Source organism: Habropoda laboriosa, unplaced genomic scaffold (genome assembly GCF_001263275.1).
Source record: "Habropoda laboriosa isolate 0110345459 unplaced genomic scaffold, ASM126327v1 scaffold68, whole genome shotgun sequence".
Classification (NCBI taxonomy): domain Eukaryota; kingdom Metazoa; phylum Arthropoda; class Insecta; order Hymenoptera; family Apidae; genus Habropoda; species Habropoda laboriosa.
This window is the reverse complement of record NW_017100195.1, coordinates 248,498-275,466: the sequence shown is the minus strand read 5'-3', so window position 1 is coordinate 275,466 and position 26,969 is coordinate 248,498. Positions and strand designations below refer to the sequence as shown.

General features: G+C 32.2%; 3 protein-coding genes across 13 annotated transcripts in view; 1 reads left to right on the top strand and 2 right to left on the bottom strand.

Annotated features, from left to right (window-relative positions):
- Nucleotides 1–10,061, bottom strand: part of LOC108570338 (hrp65 protein-like) — a 17,781-nt gene extending 7,720 nt beyond the window's left edge. For 8 of the 11 annotated variants that reach the window (XR_001891357.1, XR_001891353.1, XR_001891355.1 and 5 more), the window contains exons 1-8: nt 9,737–10,061; nt 7,502–7,669; nt 7,167–7,385; nt 6,677–6,978; nt 6,129–6,424; nt 5,850–6,040; nt 5,412–5,538; nt 5,133–5,152 (exon numbers count right to left, since the gene is read on the bottom strand). Coding sequence is in view for 3 of the 11 variants with exons in the window: in XM_017932177.1 (XP_017787666.1) it covers nt 1,966–2,184; nt 5,133–5,152; nt 5,412–5,538; nt 5,850–6,040; nt 6,129–6,424; nt 6,677–6,978; nt 7,167–7,385; nt 7,502–7,669; nt 9,737–9,946 (1,752 nt within the window). In the remaining 8 variants the exon portion in view is untranslated. Of the gene's footprint in view, nt 1–1,457; nt 2,185–5,132; nt 5,153–5,411; nt 5,539–5,849; nt 6,041–6,128; nt 6,425–6,676; nt 6,979–7,166; nt 7,386–7,501; nt 7,670–9,736 lie in introns of those variants that run through there. The other 3 variants (XM_017932178.1, XM_017932177.1, XM_017932179.1) reach the window with 3 other exon arrangements.
- A 794-nt stretch (nt 10,062–10,855) lies between these two features.
- LOC108570323 (growth hormone-inducible transmembrane protein-like) lies at nt 10,856–12,808 on the top strand. The gene is made up of 5 exons (XM_017932164.1): nt 10,856–10,931; nt 11,118–11,335; nt 11,791–11,902; nt 11,990–12,607; nt 12,689–12,808. The coding sequence occupies exons 2-5, from the start codon at nt 11,134–11,136 to the stop codon at nt 12,774–12,776; spliced, it is 1,020 nt and encodes a 339-aa protein (XP_017787653.1). The 5' UTR covers nt 10,856–10,931; nt 11,118–11,133; the 3' UTR covers nt 12,777–12,808.
- Nucleotides 12,809–13,840: 1,032 nt separating this feature from the next.
- Nucleotides 13,841–24,433, bottom strand: LOC108570320 (TBC1 domain family member 25). The gene is made up of 9 exons (XM_017932160.1): nt 24,228–24,433; nt 19,438–19,547; nt 17,519–17,614; nt 17,272–17,434; nt 16,140–16,797; nt 15,336–15,723; nt 14,956–15,264; nt 14,436–14,852; nt 13,841–14,355 (listed from the first exon to the last, which is right to left on the bottom strand). Exons 1-9 carry the CDS (start codon nt 24,267–24,269, stop codon nt 13,935–13,937), a joined length of 2,604 nt encoding a protein of 867 aa, XP_017787649.1. The 5' UTR covers nt 24,270–24,433; the 3' UTR covers nt 13,841–13,934.
- Nucleotides 24,434–26,969: the final 2,536 nt, after the last annotated feature.

Below are 26,969 nucleotides of genomic sequence, written 5' to 3'. Positions count from 1 at the left end.
CTGTATTAATATAGTAAATATAAAAATACTTTCATTTAGTTTATACCCACAATGAGTATTGTTAAAGGTTTAATGTTACAAAATGTTTAAACGCCTAACACTTCTTTCCAACATATAAATCTTCACATGTTACTTGTTCATTACTTCATATATAACTTTCCTGAATAAATTCATAAAGCAGAATGTCAATATATGTTTGTCACCTAATTCAGATGTCAGATTGTTACAAAAATTCGTTTATCCGATACTTTAAATGTCATCAGTCCATAGTTCTCCATAAATAGAATTCTGCATATAAAATTCTCAAATTGTAAAAAGAGAACAGTACAAAGTCAATAAAAAATAAGTGGTCACATAATATATACCCAAAATTATTTTGCTATGGTGACTACAAGTTGTTTTTACAAAAATTGGTAACTAGTAATTTATATGCTGCAGAAATGTAAATTGTAGAGTAGAATTTGATCCCATGCCTTAGTAACTCGATGACAACGTTGTAAATTATACTCCTGTAAAATATGGTAGATGTCTGAGATCCAAGTTTAAATAATTAGTGTTCATTGGGTATAATCTATATTGAAAGTAGTAAAAACGTAAGAAGTTTTCGCATTATCCTTCAAACACGCATAATGTTTACGAAGTTTCCATAATTGTGAAGATTAATAATTAAATAGTTCCTATGTATGGATATATATATGTAGACCTTTATTCATAAAATCACTTTTTGTCAATTAAGTTCCTTCACAAAATTTGAGTAGCACAATTGCAGATTATTCTGGTGATATATGTCTTATTCTAACATAATTACTTTTATAAAGCCTCAAATAATGCAAAAATTGCAAGTACTCTTTTATGGTGACATCGTACCATCATCAACTTAGAAACACGTATGTACGAATACTAATAATGCACTAGTTAAAATGGTCTTTGATACAGGCATGACGTGCCTGTGCAATTTTTCTTCTTATTAGAAAGATAATTTACCAAGTGACTGGATATCGATTTCAGTCGTTGTTAAACACACTCTCACTTATAGACTAATTTAATATTCTTTTATAATGGTAAAGTACAAAGCTAAATGTACGATCAGAGTATATTACTTTCACCTTGGAAAACTATTGAATCAAATGAAATGACGAACTATGAATAGTATAGTATGACAATACAGTACTAACAAAAATTAATATATTACGTTGTTTTTAATATTTACATTTTTTTTTATGAATAAAACTTCCACGTAATTGGTTTATTTAAAATGCTAATTGACAATAAATATATTTTGCTTCCCTATATTACTGTATATTAGCGTAACAAAATTTATGAAATGACACCGTAAACATAAACTAGTTCTTCCATTTCTATGCGTTTCTTTCCTTGGAAAAGAAGTCTCTAGAAAGTGAAGAAGTCATACACTGATTCAAATATTATGTTTTCTTACACTTAAACGTCGAAAAATGATATGATTGTTTTAATAATCAACTTTTTAACGGTACTCCATTATTGATCTCTGGTTTCATTTTACACGTCTCAAAAGAATGTTGTCTGCGAAAGTTTACAGAAGTCGTCAATGTATCAAATTTATTAGTACTATTAATCATTCCGAAGAGATGTCCCTTGCAGTTAATACGCTCGCAAGTTTAATGTTCTGATAACTTAAAAACTGTATAAAAACACAGCAGTCTCTTATCAGCAAAATAATTCGCGATATTATGAAGTCAGATCTAATACGAAAGATATAAATTTGCGTTCTCTCTCACTCTCTCCCGGGCGCTCAACTGCATATCCCCCTTTTATCATTTTTGTCTACTCATTCTCGTCAATGTTCTTTTCCCTACGATATAAAACGTGAAAGATGATCGATAGCAAAAGTTGGAAAAAATGACTGAGGAATACAATGCGAACTATCGGAAAAATATAATGTTTTCTCGACTGATTAAAAAAAGTCATTATAATACTGCGACATTTTTAATAGCGTCTTCTCTTGTTGGGATAATCGTCCTGACGATTTCGATCACTTCCACCTTGCCAACGTCCACTACCACCACTACCTCCACGACCACCACCCATGTTGCCCATATCGACCCTCATATCCATCAAATCCATTATTTGACCACGATCGTCATTATAACCCCCTCGACTACCACGATCCATACTGTTATATGCATCCATGAAAGACTTTGTATCCTAATCATCATTACAGAGAAAGTCGAATTTCATTATTGTGCGTAAAATAAAAAAAAATAACGACATTTTGAAGTAGGGCGGTCGAAAGTTATGTGTCGATAATATCATTGAAGTGAATGCCAACGATTTCCGTTTACACGGTGAACAACGGTGTTTTGTAGCAGATTTTGGATGTACCATAAATACATTTCACGGTTCAGGGCGACCATCCATGTTTGACAGCAGCACAGGTCATCGTCAATTTTCGTCAAATCACATAGAAAAGAAAGGGGAAAACACAAGGTTAGATGTTGTTTGCACGTACAACATTAGTAAAATCGAATGCGTGAATAATACACGCGCTAAAACAAATGATATACGTATAAATGTTACACTGCTTTCAGAATATGCCGGTTTCTCGACATCCATTAACCTTATTAAACCAAGCAAATGCCCAACATAAGACTGACGGTGATTATTGTCGAAGTCAGTAGGATCTGGTGAAACAGATTACAGTAGCCTGCAGAATATTGCATATGGTCTACTACTAAAATTAGTTGTCATTTTCATAAATCACAATTTAAGGCTGAATTAGAGTCAGAAAAAAATTGTTGACTTGGTGCTACCTTTAGAATTAAGGTAGACATAAATACATCAATAGTTTCCTATTATTCAAATAATTTAACTAAAAAATGTTCAGAATCAGCATCCAATATCCTAATTTCTTTGAACTGTTTGAAGTTCTAGTTTACACAGTGGGTACATTTTATACAATATTGTTAAGTAACTTTGGACATAAGAAATTATTACGTATAAAATGCCTATAGAGAAGCTATTTAGCTTCTGAATTATGTATGGTGTTCTCATTATCGATAAACCTAACACATTCATAAAATATTTCAAGAACATAACGCTTTACTGTACACAATACAGTATTTCATCAAATCAATCATATTGATAGCATTTTCAGTGGGAACATTGCAAGAATTGTTTACTGTTCCTTTCAATTGTAGGGTTGATATTGTTAGAATTTTGCACAACTCTGAAGTTTAGGTATGTATGTAAGTAGCAAAGAGGCGTGATCAAGGTCTCTAAGCAAACTTTAGACAGTATCTACACCACAGAATTGTACATATATATGTGATAGATATTTAAAACAATATATTATAGAATAATATACATGGAAATCTCCATGAAGATTAGTATGATGTTAAAAACCCAAAAACGTATTCCCCCTAAAATCTTCCCTCCAATATATTGTATAAAATTATCGTTTTAAATTATTTATTGTAAATTAGAATTTATATTTGCTGTACTCAGAAACTATAATTAAATTACCCTTTACCTTTAAACAAATTATTATATGCAAAATATAATACTGTTGTACTTAAATGAAAAAGTTTCTGAATACAGCTGATTATATTTGATTAATATTCAATATAGTTGGGCATTTGTTGGTTAATAAATATCAAATCATTACTATGGAACTATATATAATGAAAAATAAATTTTTATAAACGAAGAGATTAAATTTAGTTTAAACGTTCGAATTTCTACGTGTATGAAAAAAAATATTAGTTCCATAGTATGTAACACCTAATCCTTAATGTAACTAGAGAAAATAGAAAACAGAGCCTCCTGTCTGCAAGCATATGGAGACACCAATGTGGCATGAAGAATACAGTTTTGGTTTTAATTGTATTGGTAAATGCCTAAAGAGTATCCCATAGAATGTTTCAGTTTTGTTCAATTTATGAAGGCTATATTCAAACTGAATATACAAGCTCTTCGTATTTTATTGTATGCTTCAATAATTTAGAAATTTGTCCTTTATTTCCCTAAAGCACATTTTCAATCAATGTAATACAGAACGATTTCCTAAGATAATCATAACAATATAGTTATTGTTGAAAATAAAATTTTCTTCGGTTGAAGATGTTCAGAAATTAGTCATGTGTAGTACATACAGAAGTAAACGATTCCTATTCAAAGGTAAATGTACTGAAATGTCAGTACAGTTTAAATATGAAGAATTTAAATACGGAAAGACGAATTTGTCAAATGAAACCTTAACCTACCTAAATAACTTATATTTTGTACAGTTTATAAAGTCCATAAAAAATCTTTATCATTTTCTTCATATTTTAAATATTTGTACCCTGTAATATTTGTGATTAATTTCGTAACTTGGAACGTTTTTAAAAAATTATTATGATATAATTAAAATTACCCCAACAAGCATTGTATGTGTCAAGATATTGAATCAATTTTTAAGTAAAATTGCTTTACAATAAGCCAAACCGAAAAAGCATCAATAATTTGATATCTCTATAATTTTTATAATCGTTTTAAATATAGGAGACATGCCACATCTGCTTCTAATAAAAGCGCAGAAACTTTTAATATAAGATTGCGGTAATATGCCATGTATAAACGTATGCCAAAGGTTTGAAATTGAAGGTTAGCAATGTTTTCCCTAAGATACAAATTATAATACCTTATTTTCATAAAGAGAGAGTAGTAAATTAATTTAAAATGCAGCATCTGTTCACACTATAAGAATGAGGGTCCCTCGCAAATAGAAAATTTTAATGCCCATTGAATTCTCCACATGTTATAACCAATTAATTAAAATGAATAACACGAAATATACATTGAACTTCAAAAAGATAGAAATAAAGTTGGCATTGTTGCAGACATTAGAACTCTGTTATTTCGGAAAGCATGCTTTTCATGGGAATAATCGTAAAGAAGTCCTTCCGCGCATCTTTTTCGCAAAATTTTCACTAATAATACTGGTTCTTTTTGTCATGCAAGAACACAGTTCAATTTTTCTATGAAAAAATTCCCGCACATAGACGTAACAATTTCTTCCATAGTGCCACCAAATAGAAACACATAAATGAAAAATCAAATTTAAATATTTTGAGAAAGAATAAATAAAATGATAAATTAAAGGGATACATTACCACTGGCATGCTGCTTCCACCTGTAATAAAGTACAATTTACGATTAGAACCTACATTAACTAAACACGTATTACAATTAGTTTTATAAAAATAATAAGTACTTGAAATTCACAATAAAAGTACTTCAGATTATACTCAATATGTAACAAAACTACACAAAACCAACATAAAGTATTAATTTTTTAAAAAAAAATTATTAAAGAATAACGCTTTGCAAAAACATAAGATATATAAAGTGCAATTTTTATTTTATTATACATTTCTATGTTTTAAACTTACCATCCGGTTGACCATATCCATCGCGGTCACTATTACTAACGGAATCGTAATTTTTTCCTCCCATTCCACCTCCGCCTCCGCCACCGCCCCTCATTGCTTGCTCCTTAAATTTAAAGGGAACATAACCCTAAGCATTATTAAGAAACATAAATAAGTTGATAATTAATAATTATAAATGGTATCTCAGTATATTATGCATTTATTGTTATTTATTTCTATGATTACAAATATTAAATGAAAGAATAGAAAATAAGTGCACTGTATAAAACACAAGGAAAAATACACCACGTAATATAAAATATAGTTTATATTTTAATAATTCTAGTACTTAATATATTCATTCATCCTTGTAGTATGAAAATGTGAAATTACAATTATTAATCTTAAAAAATTTGTAGTTTCGATATTTTTTCTTATTGAAACAAATTAGCTAGTTACCTGCATGAACAAATTATTTTCTTGTTGGCGCCTGTGTAGTTCCTCTTCTTGTCTTCTTATACGCATTGCCATTTCTTCTTGCTGTCTTCTCCGTAATTCTTCTTCACGTGTTCTTTGTTCTTCAGCTTGCCTTTCTTTCATTTCCCATTCTCTCTTCTGTCTCTCACGATCAGCTTCACGCATGCGTAATTCTATAATCGAACAAAATTAATTTATAAGAATATATCATTTATATCATAAGAATCGGAGTAAAATTTTTCAGCCATTCCAAATGCTTACGTTCTCTTAACAATTCAGTTTCATGTTCATAACGTGCAAATTCCATTTGAGCTTCCAATTTTTCTTCCTCCATTGCCATTTCTCTTTTCAATGCTTCTTCCTTTTGTTTATACAATTCATGAAGTTGCTTCCACCGTGTTCCATACTCATGTTCAAAGCTTCCAATTTGTGCAAATCTTGGTCCAATATCACGAGCTTTAAAAAATTCTGGATTTTTTCGAGGCAAATTTTTATCTGGATATCCGTCGACGTCATCTTGTTGTTCAAATGGTTCAACAACCACTGGACGTAAAGAACTGTAATAATTATATTTTATATTTCAACAGTAATTTTTTTTCTATTAACAAAATTGTATTTTAACTTAAATTTTGTATTCCAATCTTTGGCACACAATACAAACACAATTATTGTACCATGCTTCCTGTAGGAATTATTATTTTACTTTTCCCCAATCATTAATTATTGCTAGGCACTTGTTGATTAATTAAATACGTCGAACAAGCGTGGCGATGGGGTGAATGATATTTATATTTTTTGCAGAAACTTACGCAGTTAAAAAGTAGCACCCTTCCGTGCATTTTCGTAGAGCAAGTTGGGCTGATGGTTTCCTGCAGAATTCTACAATTCCTTCTCCGGTAGATTTTCCTCTATCGTCTACTATAACTATAGCGCGTTCGATTTCACCAAAAACACTAAATGCTCTTTCAAGCAGTTCATTTGAAATCCAAGGTGTAAGATTTTTAATTTTAATCGTGGAGGAATGGGGAGCAAAACGTACTTTAAGTGCACGTCCTTTGCGCATTGTACCATCTAATTCATGTTTCGCTTTTTCAGCATTTACTCTGTAATCCTATAAAATACAACTAGTTAAATTATGGAGCAATGCAATATATGTATAGATGTAAACATAAAATATAATATCATATATATAATGATGCAGCCAAGTGTTATTATCATTTTTGTCAACCGGTAATTATTATAATCATTTTTTGTGTAAAACAAAAACAAAATGATAGCACAGAAAATTATTGAACTTACCATCCTGAGAAATGCGAAGTTTTTTTCCTTATTAACAAAAAGCTCAGATATTTCACCATACTGTTGGAACATCTGTTGGATTTCTTCTTCTGTAACATCATTTGTCAGGTTTCCAATGTACAAACGATTACGACCGCTGAATTTCTTTTCTGTGGTTTCTTGGGGAGCTAGATCATGAGTAGGCCCACTAATAGCCATAATGCGTTCCATTAAACGATCCTAATCATGAAAATAAGAGCAATATCAATTTATAATTACTTACATTTTATTTTGTTAACATAAATTAACATATTAAGATTTAATTTATTTGTTTAAACAGAGTAAACACTGCTTACATCTTGTGAACGATTTCCCATGTTCCTGTCACCACCTCCTCGGCCTCCTCTACCACCACGCATTCCGCCGCCACGTCCCATACCCATTCCTCCTCCCATACCACCACCACCCATTCCTTCATTCATAGGATTATCCATGCCTCCATCCATAGAATCGCTCATCTTCATCTATAACATTTTTAATAGAAATAACATTAAGATTTCATAAATTTAACAATAAAAAACTATCAAATTTATAAAATTGAGCATAATTTTTATCGTAATTCCGTATGGGTGCATACGCTTCACACTAATCTTTCTATTTAGGCTATTTTATTTTTTTTCGTATTTTAACGTATGTATCAACGACAATAATTCATCAGAAGAAATTCTACATTCTTTTGTAATGCATTATAAATATATTATTATTAAGAAAAATAACGTAAACGACTTATGCAGATTGTAAACTCAACTTATGAAGGAATATGATTAAAAAAATTTTTTAATCTAAAAAAATTGTATTACTTTTCTCCTGAAAGATAATAAGCTACAATCAAGTCAAGGGGTTAACTACCTTGACCGGTTAAAAAAAAATCGATTTTTTTTGTTTTCATAAATTAATACTTCAGTATCTTAAAGATAAAATACCATTTAGCCTATGTCCAAGTTCCAACTGGAAATTATCCTAATTTTATGAAAATGGAAGTGCTGCGCAGCTTTACACATCTCCGGAATTTTTACAACTAATTTTTACAAAATTTTGGTTACATATCTATAAATACGTACTATATCATCGATATTTTAATTTATACTTGAGTTATATAAAAATAAATGGTTACATTTCCGCGTAAAAAGTTTTTCTTTTTTTAAATACCGCTATTTTGTTATTTTTCAATTAAACAAAAGAATCCTAAATCAGTGGATGAACGATGTAGTTTTATTTAATGTTTCATTCACCAAAATTAATTTCAAGATCCTGTTAACCACCCAGCCATACACACCTCGTGGTATGTTATCGATCTCAATCTTTTTTTTTAAAGAAAATTGAAAAAATTTTTTGTATATTTGGTTTTCTCATCAATTAAATTGTTTTTTTTTTCATTTTCAAAAAAAGGGTTTTTGTTCAAAATAAGTTCTCAAGGAACCTGTATTATTTTTCGGACATATCAAGATAGTGTAACCCCTTAAAACCAAATATAATAAATACAATAAAAACAAATAAAATACTTCATCTACATATAACCTACACATTTTTAATTTGTTTCCAATGAGATAGTTTCGTAAAACATTATTTCACACTTTATAAATAAGTAATGAAATAAAATTACATAATTAACTCAATAGGAATTGCTTAATATTATTTTTTCTTAATGTACATAAGTTTTTTCTGAATTTTTATTAACACAACTACTTAATGTACAGATAACTTTATCATTTTTGAATAATTCCTAAATTTTAAATCCATATGGAAATTTTAGTTAATTTGCATACGACGTTTAATACAATTAAAAAAAAATTCCACTAATAAAGAAATTTAATGTAGCTGCATAGTAACTAAAAATTTTTAAACCACGTGTTGAGACGCTAAGCACGCTTATCCGCCATCTTACGTTTCTACACGCCATTTTGTAAATACTCTAGCATGAAAAATCGATACCTTAACTATTCTCTGTATTTATAAATATTTAATAATTTTATCATCTTCAAAAACACTTTACCCTAACTTTTACTTACAGCAAAATTAAATATATTTTATTGTTTTATTATCTCATTATTCATGTTATGATTATTACCTTATTAACAATTGCATATCATTTAGATATGGAAAATTAATATATGTAGTGTGATAAATTAGTACCGTCGATCGAGAAATGTTAACATTGCTTTAATACTTAAAACAGTACTAAAAACAGTACTATTAAACTGGTGATTTTCAAAATATATTTATCTTTACTTCGAGTAAATCTATATTTAAAATATTTATCTATATACTTTTCAAAAATAGTCATATACAAGGTATAATATATCATGATGGTTAAACTTGATTTTATATGCAATAGCAAAGGTACATTACGAAGTATACATCATAAATAGAAATTATAACTCTATTAGAACTAGAAATACTTAGTAAATTCAAAAGATAGAACTCTAAAACTTGTCGAAGTACTGCGCATCAGTTGGAACAAATATGGCGGTAAGAACAAGGAACGCCAACTCTTTAAGATGTAGATAAATAAAAATATGTAAAATTCTTACCGGTCCATCATTATTCCTGTTTCCTCCGCCCATTCCGCCGCCACGTCCGCCAGAAAAACGTGTTCCTCCTTTTCGTCCACGCGGGCCGCGATTACCGCCGCCGCCACCGCCGCCCGGTGGATTACGTTCTCGTGGATTTTCATTACTGTTTTCCGCAGAAGCGTTCTGCGATTCTTGTTTTACGTTTGGCGATTCGGCTCCTGCCATCATTCGCTCAAAATAAATCTAGACTCGTTTCAACTAGCGATCACCGAGAGGAAAGTTTCTCGTGAATAACGAGCTTAACTCACTCTCGACCGTCTTCGAAACGAAGCGTTCGCTATGGCGTCCGACAACGAAGAGAACGATGTCTTAAAGTGGAGACTTAGTAGAACTGTCTCCCACCAAAACTATCATTTCCGGTGCATTATGGGTGTACTTTCCTAAGAGTACGATTGGTTACTTTAATTAACAACGAACTTACTTGATTGGTTAACTTAAATAAATGCAATGTTGCCACATTTAACCAATCAAATTAACCGGAAGTGATGCTCATAAATAGAAATTTTATTGAAATAAATTGTATTTAATATTTTGTAGCATTTATTTGTCTTATTAATATTAAACTAAGGCATATTTCAAATTTTAATTAATTAGAATATACTGTGGTATTTAATGTAAGTGTACATTTTAAAGTTGTACTTGCATTTTCCACATGGACTATATCTTACTCGGACTTAAAATAGTAATAAATACTTGTTAAATATTTAGGCATAAATTAATAATTAAAAGAACATTTCTTGATCATATAATGAATAATATCCTGTAATAATTTAAACATTATAAAATAAATGCTTTGTTACAAGAACAATATTCATTTTAATTTTTTGTTATATTACGGATGTTAGTTTGATTTTTAATTTTAGATACAATAACTATCAATATGCGGAAACGAATAATTCTAAGTGACTCTAAATTAAGTATTAAAATTATTTGAATATTTAATTTGGTATTCTGTTATAAACTAGAGTAAATCGGAAGTTTAGTAATTTTAATGTCAATTTTGCACTAAAGATGGAATTTCGTTGCATGAGATGTCTACCATCTTCATAACATTTATTCTATGGCATGCTTGTCAATGCGGATAATCGCAACGTGAATTCAGTGTAATTCAATCATATCGATTCGTCGAGAACAATTGCGACGTATTGCGTCTGTGAGTAATCACAAAAATTTTTCGTAAAAAAAATATTGGTCTGGATTTTCAAGTAAATCTTGCTAGGCCTGTGGATTTTTTCCAATTCTTAAGACTTAGTTTATTCAAAGTCGTGTGTACTTTCTCATATTTAATAAAAAAGTGCTATTCATATTTTAATTCACATATGTATATTTCATTTTTCAGGCAATAGTATGCAAAAATGTTGCTCACTAAATTGTGTCGAAGTGGTATTTCACCAAGTTTAGTCAACTTGGTAAGAACTCCGGTTAACTCGAAACCATTTATTTCAAGGATTCAAACTTCGAGATTATTTGCTAATGATGGACGAAGTACATTTGCAAGAACCTCTCGTAGATCAACTACTATTACGGAGCGAGCGATGGCTCCTGCAAAAGATACAGGTAAAACTTTGAATTTGTAATGAAAATACCAATACTGAAAGATACATGCAATATGATGCAATCATAGCTATAGGTATATGTTTTGAAAATATTTGATACACATGCTTCACATATATTAGTATCCTTAATGAATTCTGGAAGTACTATAAAAAAATATTATGTTCTCATTATTAATTTGTAAAGACAATGTGCATATATTTTTTCATGCATTAATTTCTACATGTTTATATATAATGTGTCTAATAAGTTCATAAACAATCCTATTCTTGAGTATATTGAATGTATTATTTTCAGTATAGTCTTCTTATTAAGTTGCACACTTATTTCAGTGTGGTTCTCTTAATGGAAGACATTTTTGTAATTCCTGATAATAATAAGAATTGCAATACAGTTAATTAAAACCATTGAATAAAATATCAAACTTATTGTTAAAAATATTATTTTTATACTTCTAGCATTCAGTATTGGAAAAGGAGCTGTTGCTGGTGGCGCTGCATTAGCATTGGGTTCTTTATGTTATTATGGTTTGGGTTTATCACCATCTATGGGAGCCATAGATTATGCTAGGTAACTTTTAACTGATATTGTGATTATAAGGATATTGCTGATAACTAGGTAGACATAAAATGTTATAAAATATATAATCTTTTATAGGATATGGCCCCAATATGTGAAGGATAGGATTAAAACCACGTATATGTATCTTGGTGCTTCAATAGTAAGCAGTACTACAGCTGCAGTACTATGTTTACGCTCACCATTTGTCATGAATTTAATGATGCATCAGGGATGGGTTGCCATGTTGGTAACTATTGCATCAATTTGGGGTACTGGAATACTGTTACAAAGTATACCATATAAAGAAGGTTTTGGTTCAAAACAAATAGCATGGTTAATCCATACTGGTACTGTTGGTGCAATACTTGCACCTCTGTATGTATTTGCTGGACCTTTAGTACTTAGAGCTGCATGGTATACTGCTGGTGTAGTTGGGGGTTTGTCTCTACTTGCTGTTTGTGCACCAAGTGAAAAGTTTTTGAACGTAGGAGGGCCATTAGCAATTGGTTTAGGAGTTGTGTTTGCAAGCAGTGTGGGATCAATGTTTTTGCCACCTACCACAGCTTTTGGATCTGGTTTATATGCAATGTCCCTATATGGTGGTTTGATACTATTTTCTACACTCCTTTTGTATGACACACAAAAGATTATTAAACAAGCAGAAATGTATCCAACTCATGAATATATGGCAAGACCATATGACCCAATTAATAAGTAAGTAATTTGAATAAGATTCTGTAGGAAATGTGAAAAATACATATGTGAGTCTATATGCTTTCACTATTTTTATTTCAGCGCGATTTCTGTGTATATGGATGTGGTGAATATCTTTGTAAGAATTCTTACAATTTTGTCCAGTGGAGGAAATAGAAAACAAAAGTAAAGCTGGAGAACTTTTTTTCTAGTAGAGGAACACAGGAATTATAAAGTTTCATTTTCATTTTATGATCTAGTATTGAATTTTAAATGAATTTACAATAAATAAGCTGTAAATGGATAATCTACTTTTTGTTATATTATTAGGTGATGTAATGTAAATTATTAGTTATTTAAAAATAAAGTATAAGATGTAAAATAATTAAACTTCTTTTTTGATGTGCAAGTTGGATGAATTCATAATTCAATTGTTAGCGATAAAATTAAATGCAGTTTATTGTCGTTTCTCAAGCATACTGTTTGAGAACAAAGGAAGGTATGACTACCAAGTTAATCATAGGTATTTTACAAATGTAAGCTAATCACTTAATTTTAAATCGAGGTACGGTGAAAGAGTTTTTCGATGTGGTGCAATTGATACTGTGCACAATGTTAAGGGATAGTGCCGTAGGTGTACGAATAGAGTTAACGACGTACCATGCACGACTTGAGTACGTTTTCAGATTTTGTTTTAAACTGTGTTACAATTTTCACACAAGTATCAATGAAATGTTTAGCTTATTTAATTTCATGAACTTGAAAACTATGTGAAATGAGTTGTTCTCAATAGGTAGTAACAAGTGCTATCACACTGCAGATAATTACATTGCTTTAGCATGTACTCGTACTTACTTATACATGATCACCAAGGTTCACCCTTTCAAGCTAAAATTAATTTTTCCTAAGAAAATAAACTTTTATTAACAAAAAACTTATTAGTAGGCAGTAAAAGTAGATAAATGCAAATAAGTAATATAACAGTAGCGTTTTTCTTAATATTTCTTCGTGAATCAATAACAATGTTTAAACTATATTGAAATTTATATGTCGGAAAGGTCAAAAGAATACATAAAGAATTTGTGATTTTACACGAACGCATGATTAAAGGAGCACCTTGAGGAGGTTCTTTAAATTTCTTATTGCCTAGTTTATCACTGATACGCATTTTACCTGATATTTTGTTTCATTTACAGAAGTTTTTTGATTCACGTTTTCGATTTAAAAAACATATTTTAAACTTATTTTCTGGTGATTTGTCTTGAACAGTACAATATATTTTAAAATCGTCCATTTTGTATTCCATACTATATGGTATTGATAAGTACAATATTCAAGCATTATGAGGTTACACGTTTATGGAGTCTGACTTCGCGGCTAATGACGATGAAGAATGCCTTCTAAGATAACCAGCGAATAGCTGCCTTGCTTGATTCAGCACTCGAATAACATTGTGTCGGCGGACCATTTTATCAAAGTGCATAGCCATTTCGTTGTAATCCATTTGATTACGCATAACGAAGTCTCTATGTTGAAGTAGTAGGGTAATGCACAGGAACATAAGAAATGGATTACCACCGCCGAATTCGTGAGGTGGAGGCAAAGAACTTTCTCCTAATTGATCCTCACAAGTTCCCGCTGGAATGAGATTCGTAAGCTCTGTAGCTTCCTCACAATGTTCTTGTACAGGTTGTTTTGTTGGACTTTCTGGTACTGTTGCATTTTGATGCCAACTTTCTGTCTCCTCACTATCTGAAGCGGATTCGGACCTGTGCAATTTTATCATTTTTATTTCTATAATTATACTTTGGAATATATATCGCAACTTTCTAGAGATTATAGTTTATACCTGGTAGTACGTTTAAGCAATCTAATTGGGGTAACTGATTTAACACCATTCTGATCCTCCAATATTTCGCCATCATATTCGAGTTCCGCTTGTTCATCGGGAGTAGCTGGATGAGTCTTTTGTTGCAACGTATGCAGGGGATTCTCCCATACGAATACATCCGCAGCTGGACTACACCTTGCTAATTCTGTGTCAGTTTCACTATCAACTAAATCGCTTTCCCTCTTAGAAAGAACACAATCACATTGCTGATCGCTTGGTGGCGATGGTCCGAAGACTTGCCGATCGAGTGATTCTAGTTCCAGTCTTAATTCTCTAGTCATTGAAGTAGTCATTGGAAAGAAATCTGTTGCATCGTCGGGAGAATTCGGTTCGTCTCTTAAAACTCTGATAACTCCGCTCTCACTTGAAACGCGCCTAAAAGATACAACATTTTTTAGTTACGAAACTGTTTTTATTGCTTATTTAAAAAAAAAGTATGAGTATTTTCCAATTAGTGTTTGAAAACATATCGTTTCACCTTAATTCTGGTTCGGCATCGCTTGGTGTTACTTTACTACGATTTAGACTGGTAAAATTCAAAAATTCATTTAAATTCTTTACTACTCGAGCGCATTTCTTTTCGCCATCATTCTGCTCGTTATTTTTATATTGATCTTTATTAGGTAATGCCAGTCTTTCTTTCAATTCCAGCAGGTTTACGCGTTTAGATTTACCAGACAAGGAATCTGTACTTAGGCACTTTTCCGTCGATTCGGTGTTCCTTCGATTCTTCACTGTAGTCAAATCATTTTCTGGCTCAGAAAACGTCTCGTAAGGAGAGCTCGATCTGCAGATAGTGATTTTCATTTTACATTAATATTTTTATTTCACTGCTGTTATCGATTTGCATAGAAGTACCTTTTTGAGTCTCCGTTAGTTTCTGTAGAGTTTTGCAAAGATGGATCCTCGTGGTTTAGAGTTTTTCTCTTTCCAGCAGCGGCGATACTTGCGGAAGAACTTTGTCGTCTAATAGCACAGACTTTCGTGTATGCGTTCTCACGAATGTGTTTTACGTTTGGACTTGGCGGTGGTGAAGGTGGAGGAAAAGGTACTTCTGCTAAACTAAGTTCTCCGTTCGGTGGTGATGCTGGCAAAGCGGCCCACAGAACTTCGAGCATTCTTAAAGCGTCATCCAAAGCAAACTCTCGTTTCATTTCCAATAAAAGCCATCGATAGCAAAACAATAGATCGTCCGCTTGATGAGATTTTAGATAAGCATAGAATTCAGGATCGTAATGCAGCAAACCTTAAAAAATATAGGCATTATATAACGATTAATAAAAATGCTGCAACATACTTTTTGTTATTGCTTTAAATTTAGAAAAATTATACACTGTTTAAATCAATTAGAAGATTTACTCAAGGTTTATTCAAGTGTCTGAAGAGTGCTTGTATATACTCCAATATTACTAAATCGACATGTTGGCTGTCAATGTATCACTGTTGATATATAATGTCCTATATCCCTCTTCGTAATTTATTTAACATGAGTCAAATTTGTCTATATCTTAATTTTTAGTGGCTACTCATGCCATACATATTCATTACTTATTAATATTTTATGCACTAACTCCTGCCATATTTGGTTCATTTTTATAGATTAATTATAGACTAAAATTACAATTTCTTAATTATATCTATAGCATATTATATTTCACATACCTTCAGCTAAATGGGCAAATTTAGTGGTCATCGCAATTCCATCCAGCATAAAGTTATCTTTTAACCTTCTCATAAGGGCGCATAAACATATATACGCTTGTGCTTCGTCTCTCATGGTAACCAAAAGTGGCGAAGCCAGATCACTCATACCTTGACAATAACTGACACTTGGATGATTTAAAGCGTACGTAGTTAAAATATTAAAAAGACTGGCCGTATTCTGATTATCGTCGGAACCACCATAAAACTTATGATGTCTATCTGTTCTCAAAACGTCTTTCCGTACCATACTTGTAACATACGCTAAGTCTCCGACATTTTGCCCCTTTTGCACGAGGGTTTTCCACCTTTCTCGAAGATTTTGATATTCTTGCGACTTTTTCTTCATATAATCCATTCTCTCACGACCAGACAAACCTTCGGGATATACGTTCAAGATGTGTTTCCAAACTACTTTGCGCAAACTAGGCTCAATTCCACCAAAGTAAATGACAGCTCTTAATTCTTTAGGATGTATCACTTGTCCAATGGGATCCAAAAACCGTCGGAACTCCGCATCTGTCAAAGGTGGTCGTGGTGGTTGAGTGCCTTGTTGGTGCGATGATTCCTCACCCAAGTTACCTAGAGCACGTTGAACCATATTCAACGTTCTCTCCATCTATAAGAAATACATACAAGTTACAATATGCTTTTATTTTTTTTGTAGTATAGAAGTAAGTGTGTAATTAACTGTGTATATATAACATGTACTACTTAAAATAAAGACAATTATCTTTTTGCATAATTTAAATTAAGGAGAATGAATTAGTACAACAAACAATTTTGCATTGCACATATTTCTTTTAATATTAAATACAATACAATCTATACTGTACTGGATATTTTCAAAAGTAACCTTTGCTGTTAATAAATCACGAAAAATATGTACTTTGTTCTTTCAATAAATTACACTGTGGCATAGAAACCTTGTCTCTTATGAAACTTAAAAGATCTCATGAATATTTCAATGAACACCTACTTTATTATAAATATTCCAAGACTTCATCATTTACGTATCACTTAAGATATATGAAAAAAATTGTAAAAAAAAGAAAAAACAAGAAAAGATAGCTAAGGAAGTGACTCCACTCACTTTATTCATTATGAGACCCGGTAACTTAGGTGTCTTGTATGGAAACCCGGTTTCTTGCCGCGTCGACACTTCCTGTGCATTCTGCTCCCAGTAACACTCGCAGTCACCTGTTTCTCCGAACGGCTTAAGGTTGACTTGAAGGTATAGATATGGTTCAGAAGCGCTAAAATAAAGTACACTATCGGTTAAAGCACTGAAGTTTTATCGTTTATCATTTCAACAAGTAAAGTGTTATCTGGAAATTTACCTGATGAACGCTGCATCCAGGTCCCAGTCGGACAACAGAAATAAGTATGTTTCTGATCCATAGTCGTCTATTGCTCGATAAGAAACTGTGAATTCTCTGCGAAAATTTTTAAGAAAATTATTTTTCTTTTTATCACAAATATATTGCACTCAAGTGCATACAATTGTTAAGTGGATAAATAAAAATATAAAATGTAGTTATTAAATTTAAGTTATAAATCTAATTAGCGTTTATAGAAGAATAAAGGAATCTGAATATTGTTTTAGAAATTCAATTTTTCATACATAACATTTGTATAAATTATAAGTTTCATTTTATATTATATTTATTTATATTTATAATTGGTAAGTGTGTAATGCTGGAGCTTTTCAAATTTTCACTCAGTCAATTAAGTTTGCTTTCATAATTTCGAAAAACACACTTGTATCCTAGCCAATAAATGATTCATAGAAAAAAAGATAATTGCACAAGCGATTAACGAGTCATATATTAGCCAACTTAACGTCCAAGTGAAAAATAAAAAAAAAAAGATGTATTTCAAGGCTATCGTAATCGAAGGCAAATTGGTATTCCTTGCGATTCACTTTACCACAGGCTAACAATGATTTCTAATTTATGCGCATGTATTGTACATATACATAACGTAATACATATAGAATACGTATTATTATACACTCTCGATAATTAAAAGGTGTTTCTCTTTTCGAAAGCAACAGGAATGGAATGTAACTTAAATTTTCGCGAAAGTAATGTAAAGGCTGGATTCTTCAACCGAGAAATAATGAATTATTATATTTATCGTAATTCTATCACTGTGATAATTGAACACAGATTTCTTTCTCATCGTAATAATAATTGAACGCAATGTAAATAATATTAAAGCGAGTAAACGTAAATATCTACGTTCTTCAATGCTTAGACTAAATATTAACTTTCCGATAACAATATCGTGCATCAACTAACAAAACACCTTTTTTCAACGTTTACAATAATTTCACAACGATTTACATGTGAATGGGTGAGAAGAAGAGGGGAAAGTATTCTATTGGACTGATATAAAACTGATTATAGCTGCTTATTTACTGTAATTACTTTAATCCTTTTACTGCTGTTGGCGAATCTTCGCACACTTGCACAGGGCAAAAATTAAGGATTAAATTAAGGTGAATTTCCACTTTAATTTAATAAAATGAGAAATTAAAAAAAAAATTTAATACGTTAAAATAGAAGATTTTTTGCCACAACGAAAAGGTTAAAATTCTGAAATCCAATCGTCAAAACATCAGTTTGAGGGAGACAAGGAACTTTAGCTATGTTCAAGGCAATACGAAGTCAACTTGCATCAATTTTCCCATTCAAGTATTTTTAAAAAGTGATAAAAACAAAAAAAAGGTAGATGCGGGTCTATACTGATCTATTTAAAGCCGCCGTTTGGCCGCTAGAGGCGTTGGCTGTTCTTTTCGCTCGGTGCGTGCGACTTGAGATTTGGGGGACTTCTATAAGACGCGCACGACCCTGCGTGCGGCTAGATCAATCGATGTTATCGCCTAATGTGAAGATTTACGACTTCGTTATCTCTTCCACCGGATGTATACCTTGAAAACGTTGCTTATACCGCGAAACCATAATCTTGTAGAAAATACATCGATTTTGCGAGAGTTAGAAACGTTCAAGTAATTTTTCGCCCATCATAGTTCCGGTTCAGAGTGCTTTCTGACACGAGGAACAGATGGAAATTTTTTACTTTTCTAATCTAACGAAACGTGCGTTCGGTTTTTATTTTCATAGATAACGGCTAATCGCAGAGTGTCCAAAAGCAAATGAACGTTACATAACCGAAAGTTTTCCTATTCTGTTTACGGTACACTCGATGTAATACACTTGACGATTATTCCGTGTTAACATTAATACTATCTCACCCTTTGATGTCGAACGCTTTAATGAGTATACTTTGAAGCACTTCGATGGATGTTATCTGCGGGTCCACACTGAATTTGCGATACTCGGGCTGATGCCTGGTCTCGCATTTCTAAACAGAAATATGAAGAATCTTTAATTGATTTTTGTCTTTTTTTTTCTCAAATATCTTAACAAGAGTCTAGAGAAATTGAAGTATTCATAAGAGAGTTCTGCATATTTTTTGATCTGACAATCAAACTCAATTTCAATCAATTTAACAATTTCATTACACAATTCATCCACAAAGCTCGAATGTGTTTTCACCCTGAAGAGCCAAAAAATAGCAAAAATTCAATTGCGTGATACTTCTATTGACGTCCCCTACAAATTTGCAAAGTTTAAAAAAAAGACAACAGTAAATCGGAATTTTCGAGTTATCAAAATTCCCTTGTTAATGCGTTTTACCAATATACCCATGATATGCAATGTATCATGAAAGCCTGGGTGGATTGTTACAACAAGAAGTTACAGGTTAGATATCCCATATAAATCAGAGATCCATGGGGAGGTTAACTAATATTCTCGAAGTCGTGGGGATATTATTTAACGTAGAAGCCTCGGGTACGAGTTCCATTACGAAAGCCTTGGAATTTGATGTAACAACTTTGTATCTCCTTTATGTAAGTTGACAGTTGACGGTTGTAACGGACGTATTACGCAATCATGTTCCGCACGCTTTCCACCGCGACCGGTTGAACAAACGCGATCCGCTTCGGAAGACAATCGGCTAGCGGAGCATTTTTTAATTACGGCTGAAGAAATGTTTCGGACGACTGGTATAATCCATGCCCCCTAATGGTCCTTGTATTACCAGGCGGCCTTTTTGCAAGTCAGTAACCCATGGATCGATACAACCGAATTTTACCTGCACGTTAAAAAAGCCACTTTACCAAGCGACGTAAATGCCTACAAATCGTTTCAAAAGAGAGGGCGCTCAAGATCTTGTTCTCTTATAATTGCTGGAAGGGTAGGTTAAACTCGATTTTCTACCGGTAGGGGGAAAGTTTAAGCTAACCTGAGTGAATCAATGCAATTGGTTATACTTATCGATTGATTTATTCATTTGAATACTTAAAGCTGATCAGTGGTACCGGTATGAACAGTTATGTTGATATTAGTGAATTTTTATAGTTATTTACGTGCTATATAGATCACCAAGTTAAAAATATAAGGTTAATTTGTTAGTTGATATACTAAAGTGAAACGTGTATATTGCTATGGGTAGATTACCGTTAGATATTCGAAAGAATTGATTGGTTGATGTAAGAATATAAAGTTGATTATTAATTCACTTAAATGATTGAAAATTTCAATTGTTTTAAGTTAATTATTGAAGTTAGTAATTTTCTAAAGATTGTTCAGATTCTTGAAGATACTTAATGATTCATTTATCGTAAATAAGTTTCAGTGACTAGTGATTAAAAAATTGAGGATTCCCACTTTTTTTTTACTATTTCTTTTCTTTTCCTTTTTTTTTTTTTTTTAGCATAATTAGATTTCTTCTCTGTAACTTCTGTAACTAACGAGAAACGAACAAGCAGAATTTGTGTGGCAAGCTAATCCCTGTTATGCAACTAATAAATCAGGATCAATCTAATGCGAATCAAACAAATAGAGGGAATATGTGTTTTATCCAACTAAACACGCGACTGCTTACGTTAGTACGGGATTAACTTGTTACGAGATTCCAAGTTACCAACTCAGCAGAAAAAAATTGAAGATGTAACTACTCATTCTCAAATAGTAATACAATTTCCTTTTTCTTATAACGTATCTAAAGTTCTTCAGTACGATTGTCCTCAGTAATAAAATATGATAGTTTGAAAGAGTAGTCTAGATAATTTTTTTTTTTTTCAGTTCTTTAGTCGCGGAATAATTAGACAAAATACCAATACTGTTTGTTTAACGAATGAAAATTAGAAAAATTAACTGAAGATCGGGAAATAATCTAAAAACAAACGGAAGATATCTGTTTACGAGGTTAAAAAAGTGAAGAACATTGATCAGGTTGATTTATCAATTGATAAGTGTTTTGATCAAGGCTCACTTCAACTATACTAGTAAATATCGTTAATAAAATTCTATTTATAGACTTATTTTTCCTAAATTTTTCATCATTCTATGTATATTACGTGAACTTAAGATAACGAACTACATTTTGTTTTTAACACCCTGTAGGTTTAATACCAGCTTTTCACGGTTGATTTGATTGTATCTATACCGGGGAATCTTAATAGCTTCGAAGAACGATATGAATAGAAACGTGGCGTGCAAATGGTTAGTATCAATTGAGAGTTGTGAACTAATTTTAATTGTAACTCGTAAATTAACTATTGCTATCAATAATTAAGATACACCATTGATAAGATTAATCAGAAGTTTGGACAACTGATATTAAAATTATAAGTAGCACATCTTGTAAGATTTGATGAAATATATTATTTTTAATTATCTTTTTGGTTGCAGAAAAAAACGACCTTACGTTTAATCATACTGGAATCCATAAATAATTATTCAATGGCTAAAGGAAAATCTATTGATAATTTTGATATATTTCAAGCGAATTTTCATGTTTTTTAAACTCCACAAACTTTTATTACATACCATAGAATATAAATAATAATTATTCCCTTAAACAATTAGAAGCTAATAAAAAAAAAACAGTTGCAGGGAACTATAAACAATTTCATTTTTATTCTTGATCGTTTGTAAAGCAGTTTACATTGAAATACTCAATGTACTTTGAAATATGTAAATTAAGAAGATTATCATTATTTCTTCTTGCAATTATGTTAAATTCGAATAATTGGCAAATCGTATTTCACTTTTTAATTAAGGAATCTTGAAGAGCGGAATGGAAATTGAAGATCTCGTAGCCAGTCTCATAAGGGAAATTAAATTTCAGTACTATTTTTACAGTAATCCTAGCCTTGAAACGTTTGATCAGTGAACACACGAACTTGGAAACTTTTTTAATTCTCTTTTCTGTGCTAAGATTTTCTGTACTAACTTTAGATTTGCATCGCGCATTGGTGTCGTATTTAGAGCGAAACGAAGAACCGAATCGATGCTTGTTAGTCGCACGAAATTATGACGTTCATTTTAACAGAAACGGCGAATTGAAGTAACATTACAATTACACGTTTAATTGCTTAGCAACAACAATGACATGTATAATAAATTTTGTAAAAATCCATACGAATTAAAAGAAAAGAGAAAAGAGAAAAATACGAATTAAGAGAAAAAGATACATATAGAAATTATAAAAAGAAATGTAGCATCTGTATTAATGATTAAAAACAACGTTCAAAATAACTGTGGTTAAAACTAGAATTAGGTTTCAGTTGGTATTTAAACTGTTACATTGGTTATGTAAATGTTCTTCTAATTATATTCATTTCGATTCCGAACAAAAGCATCAGTCTGGCTACATTGTCGTTTAAATCCTCCATGGATGCATCAATGTTTAACGCGTTTTGTAAGAGAATATTAACACGTGTGGTGCGAGTTTTGTGGCTTTGATATCAGGTATTACAATGGAATCCGTTAATATTTTCAATTTAAAAGGGAATATAAATTTAATGGGGGAAAAATATTCTCAGCATGAAGGATATGAATGTAAATGTTGAATATGTTAGCTAGTTTTATCATACTGCACATCCGCTCTTAATTATTATCAGTCAACGAAATATTGAAGAGAAGTTTCGGAATGATAAAATCATCTTTCATATCGCTCAAACATTATATCAGAGATTGCTGAAGAAAGCATGTTTTCAACTGTTTTTTTAGATAAACAACTTTTATTTCTTTCCCCCGTCCTATGTAAAATATGAAAATAATTTATACTTCGACAAGGTCAGATGTTATTAGCTTGTATATAAATTTAGAATTGAAAAATAAAAAGTTCATAAATGAGAGCAATTTAGATGAAATTCGAATGATAAATGTTCATTCTTTACAGTTGCTTAAACATGATATACATATATCTTAGACTGACATCTGTTTGAAGTATTTCGGTGAATGTCAAACATGGACGTCTGGAACGTCAGCACTGGAAACGCGTTACGGTCGTTTTTACCGCAATGCCGCAGGAATATTTCGCCAAGCGCCAGGTGAAATAGTAACATGTTCTAATTATTTTTACAGAACGTTGCTTATTCCAATTACAGAATGCAATGTGTTGCCACGCGACGTCTGCTTTCGTGAAATCACATTAAAAGATATTGGCGAAACTTTCTATGCTTGGTCATTGTTTATGACCGTTGAAGATCATGAAAATAGAATTCGCTATATTATCTGGAGGATTCACACTTTGATCTCGAGTAATATCGAACTTATCATAGAGTGCGCTTTCAACTACATACTTCGCACTGAAACTTGAAATTGTGCCTTAACTGCTGCACGTTCTTCTTCGAATTAAAAATTCATTACATAGAACATTTTTCACATGACATTTAAATATAGAAATGATGAATTATAGACCCGAGGGAAATATTATATGTTAATAAAAGACACGAAATTTTTCATCAAATTCATCTGTTAATATCAGTTAATATCATCTGTTAATCATTTGCCCCATGGATGAGAATAGCTTTACTTTTTACACTTTTTCGTGGGTAACAAATGAAACGTTACTCTAACAGAAAGCATCGTAGAAATTTGATGAGAGATGCAGATAAATACCTATTGATATCAATGATGGGAAATACTAAATGAAATATGTAACATTAAGCCGTAAAGAGAACCGTACCTTCACTTTGACGCGCACGGCCTCTCTAGGACACCCAAACATGTCTGACGCTGATATGCAAGTTGTTTCGTGCACAGGAAAAAGGACGTTTAATTATTCAGGACAACTCCAAACTCATGAAAATCCGCATCTCTTCGAGGATGTTCTCGCGATACCGAACGGAACTAGACATTTTCGTATTTAACACTGTACAATTTTGTTAGGTTAATTCGTTTCACGCGGTGCACACCAATCCAGCCTGAAGCTTTCACTTCTTTCTGAGAGGAGCATATTCGTCTTGTCAGGACACTACACCACGGTTCCCCAGGAAATCGAAGTTATCGAGCACGCACCAGCTGACACTTGGCGTGAGACCTCTCGAATCATTCACGGTGACAAGGCGGTCTATTCCAACGGCTGCCGATGATAACACGTTTCAGGATGTTAACTATCGAGATCGTTTCGCGCCTTCCTCGATTTTCGACCGCAAATATCTGTCGTCACCGTGACATCGTTAACACATCACGCCACACTCCCGTAGCTCTCGTTTGATCAGTCGAGACTGTTACGTTCGTATTTTCACGAAAACCACTGACACTCGGAAGGGCAGAGGGGAGCTGTTTCGAAACGTGACAAGCGAAACAAAGACGGATAGAAACGCTGAAGAAAATTGGCGTTATGTTCGCGCGAGGAAAAAGACAAAGAGCGAGAATGAGAGGAGCAAGCGTGCTGAAGTGAGCTGCGTCAGTGCTAGGTTGAACTTGCTCGCCGCGTGTATCGATTAATCTCGAACATTGCGGAACACCGCTCGAGCCGCCAACCTGGACGGTCGATCTTTCAACATTCGATGTATTGCTATCGAACTCTCCTTCAAGAGCGAAATACATGCTACACGGCTTGATACGTGAACGTGTATATCTGTCCGACGTTTACTAGTCGAGTGTAAAACAGTCGAAATTCAATTAGAGACTTGTGTTCCGGCGTGATTAATTATTTGCAGGATATTGCTGTTAATTGAAGCAACATCACTCTTGCTGGAAACGTAATTTTGGAAGTACAATGACATAATCTACGATTCCGACGATTCTGCACATTGTGGTTTAACTGGATACTAGAGGATTACATAGAGAAGATTATAGAGGTTAAGGTTACATTTGTTACGCTTCGTGATAAATGCAAAATATAGTACATGTTTTTATGTATTTCTGAAATAAAATATATTTTTATTGAAAAGAAATTCATTGTTTGGTTCGTGAATTTATTGTTCCTCATTATTATTCATCAAAATTTAATAGGGCTAATATTGAGATAATTTTTTCCTCCATTTAGAGAAGCATATAACAATAACTATTTCCAGAAATTTTATATTTTATTCTAAACAATTTATAAATGTATCGATAGTGATTGCAGCGTGTTGCCATCTAGCAATGATAAACTGAATTATTTTACCACAAAAGTTTTTGTGTCGCTCCCAACGTTACCGACTTACCATAGAATAAAATCACAACATTAGTAGTGGTTGGAATTAGAGCGAAACATAACTATGGAATTACAAATAAGAAAGTAACAATAACTGCTTCTTAGTAGATGATTCATAATACGAGTGTGTTTTATTGTTGTCAAAAGATTGTGAACAGATCTACCCACGCAATTCAATGTATTTAGTCGTATTCACTACTAAGGATAACTCGTCCAGGTTATATAGCAATACATAAAATGAGTAAGACAAGGAAAGAAATAGGGGTAGACAAGGACAAAAAAAAAAACAAAAATTCAAAACGAAATTAACGCCATCTCGTGTTTGGCCGCGCTAACTAACGACTCTTTAATAGGATAACAGAATGTAAACAGAGGTATTAGACAAGGAAAGCACTAGTGTGCGAGAAGGACAGAGAAAAATTTTCCTATTGGCTGGCGGGCGCCATAGCTCTACCTCCCACGGGCTAATCAAGTCGGTTAGGGAAAAATCATTAATAACTCAATAATTACGATGATTCTGTGAACTTTTAGAATTGAAGAATCAAGTTTAGACCTTCAGAAACTTTCACATACACTTCTTAGTGCAATAGACCCCTTCAATAATTAGTTATTAACTATTTTATTACGCGATGTCGGGAACGATACCGCGTACTCTCAAGTACCTTTACGGTTTTTCAATAATTTCATAACTTTCCACTAAATTCTCGTGCAACTAACTGTGTGAGTCTGAAAGGTAACTCCTTTGGTTACATTCACATATAATTTTCATTAACATATCTCTAGTAGTTGGATAGTTAATTAACATTCTTTGAGAGAGTATTACACTCGTCGCATTCAATAGTAACACATTTGCGTTATTACACTAGACACGCGTTACTAATTGTGCACTTTTAAGCATGTAGAATGTAGAATGGACTTTTCTTTATATTCTTCAATTATTTTGGCAACCGTAAGTGACGTGGTTTATTAGATATTAGCAATTGTTTATAACAGTTGACTAGACTCGAGTACGACGAGTAGGGGACGCTCCCATATAATGTTTAATTACTCTTGAACTAAATCGAATATGTTAATAAAAATTACATGAGAATACAGCCAAAGGAGTTACCTTTCAGACACATCTACTTGATTGTACGAGAATTTAGCAGAAAGCTATGAAATTATTGAAAAACCGTAAAGGTATTTGAGAGTACGCGGTATCGTTCCCGACATCGCGTAATAAAATTGTTAATAACTGATTATTGAAAGGGTCTAGTGCATTAAAATCTATACGAGAAAGTAGCT

Excerpts from the sequence above, each read along its gene's own strand:
- LOC108570323 (XM_017932164.1), top strand. The coding sequence starts at position 11,134 with ATGTTGCTCACTAAATTGTGTCGAAGTGGTATTTCACCAAGTTTAGTC. Across the intron at positions 11,903-11,989 it reads GGAGCCATAGATTATGCTAG|GATATGGCCCCAATATGTGA; the intron begins GTAACTTTTAAC and ends AATCTTTTATAG. Across the intron at positions 12,608-12,688 it reads CCATATGACCCAATTAATAA|CGCGATTTCTGTGTATATGG; the intron begins GTAAGTAATTTG and ends TTTTTATTTCAG.
- LOC108570320 (XM_017932160.1), bottom strand. The coding sequence starts at position 24,269 with ATGTTTGGGTGTCCTAGAGAGGCCGTGCGCGTCAAAGTGAAG. Across the intron at positions 17,615-19,437 it reads AAAGCGTTCGACATCAAAGG|AGAATTCACAGTTTCTTATC; the intron begins GTGAGATAGTAT and ends AAATTTTCGCAG. Across the intron at positions 15,724-16,139 it reads ATTTGCCCATTTAGCTGAAG|GTTTGCTGCATTACGATCCT; the intron begins GTATGTGAAATA and ends ATATTTTTTAAG.